General features: G+C 41.0%; 1 protein-coding gene across 3 annotated transcripts in view; it reads right to left on the minus strand.

Annotated features, from left to right (window-relative positions):
- Positions 1 to 13,132, minus strand: part of KIF13B (kinesin family member 13B) — a 149,173-nt gene that overhangs the window by 23,693 nt on the left and 112,348 nt on the right. For all 3 annotated transcript variants that reach the window (XM_087717469.1, XM_087717471.1, XM_087717468.1), the window contains exons 29-35: positions 11,862 to 11,917; positions 9,875 to 9,999; positions 8,082 to 8,258; positions 3,896 to 3,988; positions 2,433 to 2,585; positions 452 to 529; positions 141 to 194 (exon numbers count right to left, since the gene is read on the minus strand). In XM_087717469.1, the coding sequence (XP_087573595.1) occupies positions 141 to 194; positions 452 to 529; positions 2,433 to 2,585; positions 3,896 to 3,988; positions 8,082 to 8,258; positions 9,875 to 9,999; positions 11,862 to 11,917 (736 nt within the window). The remainder of the gene's footprint in view (positions 1 to 140; positions 195 to 451; positions 530 to 2,432; positions 2,586 to 3,895; positions 3,989 to 8,081; positions 8,259 to 9,874; positions 10,000 to 11,861; positions 11,918 to 13,132) is intronic.

Below are 13,132 nucleotides of genomic sequence, written 5' to 3' on the forward strand. Positions count from 1 at the left end.
GTTTAGAACTCTTAATAGTTAAAAAATAGGCAAACCAGTTTTCAAAATCAATTTTCCCAAACAGTTAAATTCCTATTTTTCTGAAAAAGTGCAACCTCTTAAACACAATAAAGAAATTCACTAACAAACCAAATGCTTACTTTGTAAGAAGCAAGGCTGTATGATGGATTTAGATCTTGGCGGCTACTCGATAGCTGAAAGAGTAACAATAAAATTGTGACTTTCAAACAGAGCCTTCAGTCTGCAAGACTTACAGCAAACATAGAGGCCAACAGCACACCAGAAGGTGAAGATACTTCCTATGCCTTCAGTAGGACCCCAATAGGACGTTATCAGATGAAGAAATGCTCCTTATCTTCCTACAAACTCAATGTGGAGCCCCTCTTTTCTTCTCTCCACCCTCTCCCAACTATGTCTTGGGAGGATTTCAGCTCTAGTATTATAGACTCACTCGATTGACATTTGGTGAACTGAGACTCCTCCGATAAAGTTTTCCCTTGCCTGTTAGATGTTCCTTCACAGCAATCTCCTGCAAGGAAGAAAACAGATCATTCTTTCTCGAATATTCATTTACAAACAGAAGCAAATTTGAACTGAATCAAGGGCAAGGAATGTTAGGCACTTCTGTAGGGACCGTTGAGAACATTTATGCAAGTGACTGTTACTGGCTTGGAATTGATGGAAAATGTAGCCCAATATATCTCACTGGAGACAGCTAAGATATGCACGTAATCAGAGACTGGAACAAACTGTCATATAAATGCAGTGTAATACTGCATGCAGACCTCCTTGGATAACAACATGAATCCAACTTTGGCATAAGACAACACTGAACCCACCCAAAAAACAATACACCAATTTTCCCAAAAGTAAAGATCTAGTCATTATGTTATAATGATAATACGATAATATAGTAAGAAATGATTGCTTTCCCTTCCCTACAAATACTGAAAAGACCCCTCTGCTAGTGGTTAACCCACTTCTGGGTTGAAAGTATTAGAACACAGTGGGGCTGACCCCTGTCTCCCATGGAAGGGGAGAATCCTCCTGTTTCAAAGCTATTACTCTAAAAATTTACAAACAGGAAAAAAAACACAATGTGAAAGAGCCATTCCTTCTCAATGTTAGTGCTTTTTCAACAAAATTCTACCCATTTACTAGTATAATTGTCATTTATTATTAATTAGACTAATGAAAATATTACTTGAAAACAGTCTTTTTTTTAGATTACCCTTTGTTTGAATACAGTGAAGCTTTATGTATAAACATGATCGCTGCCCCCTATTCTATTTTCTTTGGAAATTGCTCCATTGTTGTTCTGTTTTCTTGCTGTTCTATTTTCTTTGGAAGTGAGATATCAAATACAATAAAATAAATTGGTTCATCAACATAGGAGACCACTTTAGTTTTTAGGCCTTTAACAATAAAGTTAGAGTAGATGTTACAGTTCCACATCTTGAAGCTGGTGTATAGCTCCAGAAGCCTTCAGGATCATACATTTGAAATTCAACACAATGTATTACTACTATTTTAAAATAACATAAGTCCTAAATCACAGGGGTTATAGCTAGAGTTGGAACATAGAGAGCCAACACCTTCTTTTTAGGGCTCTTGGGCAGTGATGGGTTGCTACCGGTTCGGACCAGTTCGGCCAAACCGGTAGTAGCTTGGTGGCTTGGGTCGCTGGAATTGGCAGCAACCCAGGCCTGGCAGACCCCTGAACTGGTTCTCCCGTTGGCAGCGCCATCTTGTTTTTTGCTTCTGCACATGCACAGAGCAATTTTAGTTGTACTGCACATGCATGCGCAATGCATCCCTGAGCGAACCGGCAATAGTCTCTGCCGGAACCTACCCTTGCCCTTGGGGCTAATCTTCAATGCCAGTATCTGACATGTTTCCTGGGATTTTTAGATGAGAAACAGATGAAACCTTCAGGATAAGCCTTAGAATAGGCCAGTGACGGCTAACCTTTTTGTCGTCACATGTTGAAAGTGTGTGTGTGTGTGCATGCTTACACCCATAATGCAATGTGTGTACGACATACCCCCCGCGTGCCCTGCCACCCTGTGCATGCTTGTTCCCCTTTCCCCCGTGCATGCACGCACGACCTCCCCCCCACACCCCATTTTGGGCCCGCTCCCCACACATGTGTGGTAGAGACCTGAAAATCAGTGGGAGGCACACGTGCATGCGTGGTGGAGCTAAGCTGGGGTGACGGCTCACGTCCCTAGAGAGGAAGCTCCACGTGCCACCTGTGGCATGTGTGCCAAAGGTTCACATCACTGGAATAGGCAATGCCCTATCAGCCTTCCTCATTTATGATGTGGTTTCATGCACTTTGCTACTGAAGTGTACCCCAAAAATGACACTGTATCCTATAGCCTATGAAAGTTTTCCACACCTTGTAGAACTTTCCCTTACAATGAACTAACCTGGCGCAACCGATCAAGGGTAAGGATGTTTTCTACAGCCAACACACTTCGAAGGTATTTTTCTATATGGACTTCTGAAGCAGCAGAAGCTGCGTCTTCAAGATTGGCCGCCATTCTTGCTAATGCCTCACGTTCCTCTGCCCCCTGAGCATCCTGAAAGAGAAAGCCTCTCAAGTTAGCGAGCCCATCGGCACATAACAAGTAAAAGAAACATAGGTCACAGGACACTTAACATGCTAAGCTATATTTGTGATGGCAAGTTTAGAACTAATGGGGAGCAGAAACCCCTTCAAAAGTATCTCTGTATAGCTCAGGGGTCAGCAACCTTAAACACATGAAGAGCCACAAAGGTCCTAACCAGAAGCCCTTTGTTCAATAATGGAGCTGACCAGAAGTCCAATTCCCCCACCATAGAGTATCCTCCTAGTGTGGCATCCTTTTTCCTCTGTTGACTGGAAGTCCGGTTCCCCCATCATAGAGTTTCTTCCTAGGGTGGAATATTGTTTGCGAACCAAAAGTCTGGTTCCCCCACCATAGAGTTTCCTCCAAGTGTGACATCCTTTTTCCTCTCCCTGTCCTAACTGAAAGCCCTATCAATTGTGGAGCTGACCGGCAACAGGGAGCTGCAGCAGAAGGATGAAAGAGCCACATGCAGCTCCAGAGCCACAGGTTGCCGATCTCTGGTATAGCTGAAGAAATATTACCTCATTCTCTCTCTCTATCTTCTCTCATACACAGACACACTCCGATATACACAAAATTGGCACATCTCAGGTAGACTAAAGACTAAATTTAAATAAGGTGCTTTTCAATAGTCAATATTCATTCAACTACTGAAAGTTCTTCAAGTTTTTTTAAGTTAAGCGTTTTAAATACAAATGCCTTTGTGTGCTTCTTAAAAACTTTTTAAAAGCCTAGGTGCAGAAATGAGACAGAGTAGACTTCACAGATATTTGAAAAGTAGTCATGGCATAGAAAGAAACTGGTCTGTTCATTTTTACCTCCAAGTAACTGAAAGCATGTGTAGATAGATAGAATTAAGCACTAAAAACAGGGTCTCTAAAATAAAATGAGTTGAATTGCTAGATGCGTATTCCTAACATGGCCCATGTTGAAACTAGGATTTTGGAAGAGGTTTCTTCCTAGCTTTTCCTCCCCTTTGAAACCTCTATGGGAAATTGTCCCAATCGGTTGTAACTATATGTTAAAAACCCAACATGTGGATTGTCTTAGGATGTGATTTGGGAAACATATGGTTGTATACCCTATAACAGGGGTTTCCAGCCTTGGCAACTTTAAGCCTGGAGGACTTCAACTCCCAGAATTCTGGGAGTTGAAGTCCACCAGGCTTAAAGTTGCCAAGGTTAGAGACCCCTGCCCTATAAGACTAGCAAAGGAAATTGGCTTGCATTTTCATGGACATATTTAGAAGCAACATTACTTGATTTCCCCATAATATTCACCTCTGGGATATTTGAAACAATTTCAAAGGTGATTCCACAGCCAGGTACAGAACTCCGGGAAGACATTATTCTCAGCAAACTCTGAGCAAAACCCTAGAGATGAAAAAGAGACCTTGTAGTTTCATATAAATCAATACGAATAACAGGCATCTCTCTTTCGGTAAGGTTAAACCAATATTCATATCAGTAGCAGATTATTTAGCATGAAAGAAAAGCAAACAACAGATTAGCCAAAGGAAAGACAAAACAGAGCTATTTAATTTTTGGAAAGCCCATTTGTGTGGTGGACAATACTCCCTTGGCCAGCTCCATGCCATATATCAGTGATGGCATGCGCATGCACGCCGAACCCCTGGAAACCCAAAGACCAGATGGCCGGCGTGTGCATGCGCACCGGCTAGCTGGTCTTCGGGTTTCCGGGGCTCTGGCACGAGTGACGATCAGTTGGTTGGTGTGCATGCGCATGCCAGAAAACAGAAGAGCAGCTGGTGACAGTGTGCATGCCCACAGAGAAGGTTCTGCGTGTCACCTGTGGCACATGTGCCGAGGTGGCGCAGTGGTTAGGGTGCAGTACTGCAGGCCACTTCAGCTGACTGTTATCTGAAGTTCAGCGGTTCTAATCTCACCAGCTCAAGGTTGACTCAGCCTTCCATCCTTCCGAAGTGGGTGAAATGAGGACCCAGACTATGGGGATGATATGCTGACTCTGTAAACTGCTTAGAGAGGGCTGAAAGCCCTATGAAGCGGTATATAAGTCTAACTGCTATTGCTATAGGTTCACCATCACGGCCATATATGTTACAAATGAATGACAAGCTCATTCACTTTTAATAAAGCACCTTCCTTTGTACCCAGTTAAACATATTACTTTCCCGATCCTACTACCAAAATCCCCTTATGTGAGTTATATTCATACGTTGTGAAATGACTCCAGTTTTGGAACCCTTTAATATTTCCTTCCCACAATGTGGAAAGATGTGGGGATCTGGGTGGGTTCAAGCAGGCTTGTGTCCCATTAAAGAAAGGTAGAGAGGGGTCAAACATTGCTCAGGTTCCCAGGAAGCAAATACATGGATTGATCCCAAATTCTTTATGCTTGATACTTGGATCATTACAGAATGCTGACAAGGTGACCGCTTAATTGTCATGCTGAGTATTTTTCCCCCCCTATGCATGTGCATATTTACTTGTGAGCTTGGAATTACTGGTGCTTTGAATTGCCAACAAGCCTGATTTCTGAATCCCAGGCCACAGGGATCATTACAAACAATGATTTAAGAGGATCAGTGACATTGTTTATTCTGACAGGAAGGTGCATGAGGTTAAAATCTTGACTCCTGAATTAATGCAGAGATGAGTCATCCGAAGTTGCTAGGTACTTGGGAAGGTTATTGATACAGTTTTGTGACACATGTTTGGATTGAGTATTGACAATAGACAGACTAGCTAAATAGCCCAGAGAGTTTAGCAAACTGCATAGAAAACACATTTGGAGAGAATTTATGGATGTAATGAACTACACCAACTGAGCATCTTTGGCATTGGCTATCCATGGTCAATGGCAGAGAGCATGCTTTGAAACTTTGATCTCCAACATCTCCAATAAAATGATCTCTAGAAGCTGTCCCCCATTTGAAATTTTGGGAAACTGCTGCCAGCCAGAGGAAAGATAAGCCAAAAATCTGAAACAATATATGACTCCTCTTTCTATTACGGAAGGGCTATATGCCTGTGAGACTCTTTTCTGGATTCTTTTCTAGATTAATCTCAGATAGTTTATCACATGAATACCTTGCTGTAAGGCCAAACAAATATAAATTATCTCAAGCTTCTAAAAAATTTGTTGGGTATCCAATTTTAGTAGCCCAAGGAGAATATCACTGAGTACCCTAGAGTTATCACCCAGTTTCATCTCCTTTTCTGAAAAGATCTTCTCCCATTTGGGTACTCACCAGATGTGGGACTCAATCCCCAGTTGGCATGGCTATTGCTGAGAATACTGGAAGATGAGATCCACACATCTGGAGTTTGGAAATGGCTATTTTATGCCATTATAATTTACGTGGGGCAATAAACCAGCAAGACTAGGTCTCTGGAAATGTTTACACAATCTGTGTCTCTTGATTTGTTTAAGCATCTTCTTTCTAGTATCTCACCCTCCCTCAGAACTGAGCTGTTGGAGAGCAAGGCAGAAATAAGTGAGGCAGATAAAGCACAAACCAAGAATCCAACAACAACATCCGTAACATTTCAACACACAGCAAAAACAAAGTTTCTATTACAAATGTCACCAAACAATATTGACTATGTGGGTTGATGAGATATGGGACAATCTGCTGGCAGCATAGATTTGCTGAAGCGTGTTTTGCTAACATGCAGAAAAGCTCATTAAGGTACAACCTATCAAATGCTGCCTATAAAAGTCACTGTGAGATGAACTATCTATTTCAGCAGTAAACAATGCTGACAACATGAATGATCCTCAATACTTCAGCTTCTTGCACACACAGAAGCCATACAGAAAAAGATACTGGTTGCAAAAGTGATAATATTACTACCCTTGTGGAACCTGTATGCAGCATTCTAGCAACTGCCATGGAATCAGGAGGAAGGAACAATGAAAGAAAGGGAAAAAACAGTCAATTAGATAAGGAAATCTGGCTACAGAGAATACCCCAGACTAAAGTCTAAAACCACTCAATAGATGGAAAAATACATGTGAATTCCAATCGTACTGAATGTAGCACTTCTTCCACCAAGGTTTGAGTACAAACAACTGGAGTCTAACTGATAAATCCCAAAATCGATTTAAGCTGTCACTGAAGACCTTCTGATAAAAGGAAGCTGTTTTTTTTAACTGAATACATTTAAGTACATTTACACATTTAATAATAATTATATTTTTGTCCTAGTACATTCAGTCTCTATCATGTTGAGATATTTGATGGAATATCACCCTTCAGAATTCTAAAAGTTACAGTCATGAATAATGATCTTAGATCACCTTTTCACTGCAACAATATGCACACTATTGATAGTATACTCTGCTCCCTACTGCCCAAAACCACAAAAACAAACTGAAAGCCTTTGCACATGAAGACACTGTGAAAGTACATCTGAACTCCAGCATAACCACAGTCAAGGATGCAATAAAGGATCCTAACCACTCAATCATAACAAAAACACCCTCATTTAAGAGAGAAAAAAGTTCCTGCCCAAAATATTTAAGAAGCTTTGATATCAGTTAATATCAGCAGCAAAAAGATAGCAAAATGTAAGAGAATATAGTTTCACCAATAGTTTATCCCTTGATAAACATGCCTGGATACTAAAAGGATGTGAAAATGTCTATGAATTTAAATAGCTTTCTAAAAGAAAAAAGAAAATCTGAACCAATATATGGAACACAGCATCCATTAAAGTCTATTAAACAATTTCCCCCAGTCTGATGTCTTAGATGTATTTACAATTTCTAGAATTCTGGCAGGCTGGCTAGAGAAGGGGAAACATGATGAAATAGAGTAGAGTAGAGTAGAATAGAATAGAAAAACAGAGTTGGAGGGGACCTTGGAAGTCTTCTAGTCCAACCCACTCCTTAGGCAGGAAACCTTATACCATTTCAGACAAATCCAATCTCTTCTTAAAAACTTCCAGTGTTGGAGCATTTACAACTTCTGGAGGCAAGTTGTTCCACTGATTAATTATTCTCACTGTCTGGAAATTTCTCCTTAGTTCTAAGTTGTTTCTTTCCTTGATTTGTTTCCATCCATTGCTTCTTGTCCTCCCCTCAGGTGCTTTGGAGAATAGCTTGACTCTTAGCTAGATGCCCCTGAGATATTGGAACACTGCTATCGTGTCACCCCTAGTCCTTCTTTTCATCAAACTACATAGATATACCCAATTTGTATGCTAAGTGTCTGAATATTTATCACGTGACTATGGGGATTCTACAAAGGTCATAATTGTGAAAAATGGTCATAAGTCTCTTTTTTCAGGAATGCTGTAACTTCAAACAATCACTAAATGAACTGTTGTAAGTCAAGGACTACAGGGAGAAGCCATTCCATTCTATATATTTTAACTTGGGATTTAAATGATCTATCTGGCTAGTAGCTATTGGAAGACCAAATGGCTGGCTACATGGATTTTGGCTTCATCCAGAAAGGTAATGGTTTTAATAGTGTACCTGTTTGCCATAAACATTGACGCAGATCCGCTTACGAAGAACAAGCTGCATTTCTGCTGGATGGCTGAGCTGTACTGCAACTCTCACAATCAGGAAGACTCTCTGTTCAGCCATTGTTCCTCTGCTAAGCTGTGCACAGTTGTGAACTGTGGAATCCCAGGAAGCTTCAGCTTTCACCTGCAAAATCATCCAGGAAAATAAAAGGCAGACTATAACCAGTCTGAAGTTATGGTATTACAAAACTTTGCACTCTGCCACTCTTAGTACCAATTCAAACCTAGTGGGCAACTTACATAGTAACTTTGTGCTTTATTTTGTTTTCCAAAAAAAGACGACATCCCACATGTCTAAAAACAATTCATTGTGTTTACCCATGGAATGTACTATGAAGTATATGTACATATATATGTATTATGAAATATATATACATTGCTATATATATATATATATATATATATATATATATATATATATATATATATATATATATATATATATATATATATATATATATATATATATATATATATATATATATATATATATACACACACATACATACACACACACACACACACACATACACACATATACATGGTATATGTGTATGTGTGTGTGTGTGTGTGTGTGTGTATGTATGTATGCACGTATGCATGTACGCACGCACACACGCACGCACACTATTCCCTACAATCCTTCAGGAGCATCTGGGCAGGGACGTCCATGGGGTAGGGAGGGGGCATGTTTCAATCCAGACATTGAGAAGATACAGTCAACAGCAGGATATGTCTAGGAGAGAGAGATCAAAGGCAGGAGTTCAATCTCCATAAAGAGGAGGGTTCTGCTGATGTGTCCTCAGCCATATGTTCACCAGAGTTTGGTCTGAAAGTGATCTGAAGTTATGCTTGAGTTATTCCCTAATATGCCAACAATAGATCTACTATTCACATGGTAAGGAATTCAACAACATATACTTCTCTAAATCAAAAATTCATATTTTTTTCCAATGAGATAATAAACCTGTATATCTGAGCTCATGTGATGGAATGGCCCTTCACAGAGCAACAATACAACACATTGCCCAGAAAACTTACATGTTAACCTACATTGCTAGGCTCTAACCTTTCTCTTTCACACGCTAGCTTTGGTATGCACTGACTCTTTTTGTTTGGAGCAGCAACCCTTTTCTTCTCCACCTGCATTTATTTAAAGAAGAAGAGTTCCCCTATCATTCTGGCTTTATGGACCAGCCCAGGGGAGGGAGGGAGGGAGTAATGATTCTGTATAAGTGGTAAGCAAGCACACCCTTGCATGCACAGCTCCATTTGCATGAGTGGCCTGCCTCTTGTGTAAATGGAGTGACCACACACCTGCGCAAGCAGCAGGCATATGCGCCCATTAGTTGTGCAAATGGAGCACACTTACTCACACTTGCCCGCTGCTCATGCAAATGGGGAATCCGTGCATGCGCTCACCAGTCACTTCCGCAGCCCAGTTCCAAAGGGCTCGAGGCCCAATATTGGGCCACAGTCTGGGGGTTGGGAACTCCTAATTTAAAGCATAACTAGGAACCAGTTGACCATCTCAGTAAGAAATAACAACACACAATATTTGCCCCTTTCCCTTTAACTTTCAGATGATAAATTAAAATTTCAAACTCACTCCAAAATACATTAGTAGAGTGGGAGCCATTAAGAACCAAAGGATCATGCCATGATTTCCCAGGGCTGTTGTAACATCTCCCATTAGCAGCAAGAGAGCCTTCCAGCTCCACCGCTTGGGTACTGCCTTACCTCACTCTCGTGGTGTTTTACAATCTGTAACTCAAAGAATTCATCTTCATCTTCAGCAATAAGGGTAGCATCCCAGCCACCAGCTTCTGGCTCATCAAGATTATCCTGAGAGCTGAAGTCATCTGCTGTAAAAGTGGGAAGAGAAACAGAGCTTCCATAAGCAACTGCTGTGCACAATATAATATTTTTAGGAAGGTTTGGACACCATGGCTGTGCAAGTGGTTTGGGTTCAGTTTTCAAAAGTTGCTTCAAAGCACATAGAAGCTCAAGTGTACTACAGGTAGTCCTTGACATAAGACCATAATGATTATGTATCTCGACAAACTTATTTTATATTTTTTGTGTGGATGTTAAACTAAGTGAACCAATGGCTCACTATAGGAATGATTTTGCTAAAAACCGGAAGTTCTGTCCCAAAATGTGATTTTTTTCAAGAGGCAACAGGACTTTCTGATTTTTCTTTGAAGACGTTTCACTTCTCACCCAAGAAGCTTCTTTAGCTATGACTGCATGGTGGGGAATGGAAGGACCATCCAGTTAGAGCTGAAGAAGCTTCTTGGATGAGAAGAGAAATGTCTTCAAAGAAATATCAGACAGTCCCGTTGCCTCTTGAAAAAAATCACCTTTGGGACAACCATGACCTAGATGACTGAGAATCTCCACAGATAACCGGAAGTGCTGATTTTCAGCAAAACCCATTGTAATATGTGCTCACATGACCATGAGACTGTTGCTGAGTGCCCAAAATTTGATCACATGACTGCAGAGGGAGACTGACCATCAGCACATCAAATTCTGTTTGTAAGTCTGCTTTATCTAGTCGGTTGTAACTTCAAATGGTCACTTAGAGACCTGTTGTAACTTGAGGTCTACCTGTGTTTGTCTAATGCTGTGTTTTTCAACTTTGGCAGTTTTTCAGATTGCTGGCTGGGAAATTCTGGGAGTTGAGGTCTACACATATCTGAAAGCTGCCAAGGCTGAGAAACACTGGTCTAAAGCAACTTCATCTTAACCCACAATTTTACAACTGTGATTATAAAACTCTTAGGTTGCACAATAACTAAACCTTATTTCCTGTGATGAGGATATTTTGTTAGATTAAATCATGTAAGCATCCTACTTGAATTACCAAATTTATTTGTTTCAAAGAAATACCAGCACACCATAAATGGTTGAGATATCATTTAAACAATTACTTCAAACAGGATGAGTAGGCAATAGTAGACCATATTCGCCATAGGAGTTTCAACCTGGCTTCCATTAGTTTGTAAGCTGGCTAACAATCTGACTATCAAAAATGGAATGTTTTTATTTTCTCCCTTATCCAATCCTCATAAGGAGATATATGGAGAGTTTCCACTGTGAAGTAAGAAATCTGTATCAGAGGTGGTATTCAGCTGGTTCGGACAGTTCACAAGAACCGGTAGCGGTGAACTGCTGGTGGGCCCTCCCACCCGTCTCAGCTCCAAAATGTCTTCTGTTGCCTTGTTTTTGATGCCGTGTGCATGCGTGCACACCGCATGCATGAGCAAAGTGCATGCCCGGAAGGCAGGTGCACGCTCAAAGTTGTGAACCGGTGGTAAACCTAAAGTGAATCCCATTGCTGATCTGTATGGCTGCTCCAACAAGATGTTCTCGACCAGAAGATGAATATTTTTATAGTTAGAGAAGTTAAATGGAGGGCCGCATTCCCTAAGTGTAAACATGGGACATTACTTAAGACTAGACGCCCAGCATCTCTTATAGCCTCCAAGAACTTTTCAAGGTGAAAAGGCAAAGTTGCAATGCACAAAGCAAATGCTCTTGTTTTGGGTGAGGGAAATAAAGGAGAAGAAAATGAGGAATACATGGTTGACAGGACCTCTTACAGGGCTGTTTTTCCACCCACCCAGATCTCCTCAATATACTCCTTTTGTATCCCCTTTGTTGAAATTCATCTTCCTTCATAAGACTCTTATCTCACATTATTTGCCATGGTGAAACTTACCATTTAAATCAAGGAAAATGACTGGAATGTGTGTCTCCATACCAGGCATAGGTGTCCTAAAAGAAAACAAAGGCACAGAAAACACTGGCATATCAATGCAGGAGAACATTAATGCAAGACATGTTCCTGGTGATGTACAGCCATTGCATATTACATTCAGTACCCACGCAACTCTAGGACAAGGCAATGATAACCTTGGTGAGCGTAGCTCTAGCTTTATTTAATTTTTTCCTTGCAGATGTAAAGGACAATCAGCGGTGTTGTGTCATGGCAGATTTCTCAATAGTAAGCAGACAAATACATGTGTCTAGCTCAAGGAGCTAGATTTTCTTATGTGCTTTAATTTATGAAGTTAACTAAGTGCTAAGATGCATGTCTGCCAGGGAAGGGAGATCAAATAACTAGGTCTTCTAGTTTTCATGGATACAGTAGGCAGAGAAAAGAAGGTTGACCAAGTGATTGACTGAAGCCCCCCAAAACAGGTCCGGCCTTCTATAGATCGAACCAGAAATAATGGTAAGATGTGCCACATTTTGACAATCATTTCTCCAAGATCCAAAACATAGCTAAACCAATTGTGGCAAGCATACACAATGAGGGGATATAGAATCATTTTTGGGTAAAGGATGACACTAAAGCTTTGATTGATAGCAATAGCAATAGCAGTTAGACTTATATCCCGCTTCATAGGGCTTTCAGCCCTCTCTAAGCGGTTTACAGAGTCAGCATATTGCCCCCAACAACAATCCGGGTCCTCATTTTACCCACCTCGGAAGGATGGAAGGCTGAGTCAACCCTGAGCCGGTGAGATTTGAACAGCTGAACTGCAGAACTGTAGTCAGCTGAAGTAGCCTGTAGTGCTGCATTTAACCACTGCGCCACTCAGCTCCTGATGTGCTAGTATCACACTCAAATTAGCAACCCTGAGCCGATGAGATTTGAACAGCCAAACTGCAGAACTGCAGTCAGCTGAAGTAGCCCGTAGTGCTGCATTTAACCACTGCGCCACCTCAGCTCCTGATGTGCTAGTATCACACTCAAATTAGCAGATAGGAGGGACATCTTCAGATGGATTGAAGAATAAAAGTCCTGCCCCCTTTTTATCTCTATGCAACATTAAAAAAGGGAGCAGCAGGGTTTCTATTGGGCAACTGTAGCCACCATTTGACTGAAAAGGCTGGAAACTGGAAAAAACATTGAAAATCAGTCATGGGATCATGGAACAGTGCAACTAGTCATGTGTATGGGTGCTTGCATGTGTGTAGTTGTCA

This window comes from Thamnophis sirtalis, unplaced genomic scaffold (assembly GCF_051295495.1).
Source record: "Thamnophis sirtalis isolate CommonGarterSnake01/CBP01778 unplaced genomic scaffold, rThaSir2_p1.2 scaffold_6, whole genome shotgun sequence".
Taxonomy (NCBI): domain Eukaryota; kingdom Metazoa; phylum Chordata; class Lepidosauria; order Squamata; family Natricidae; genus Thamnophis; species Thamnophis sirtalis.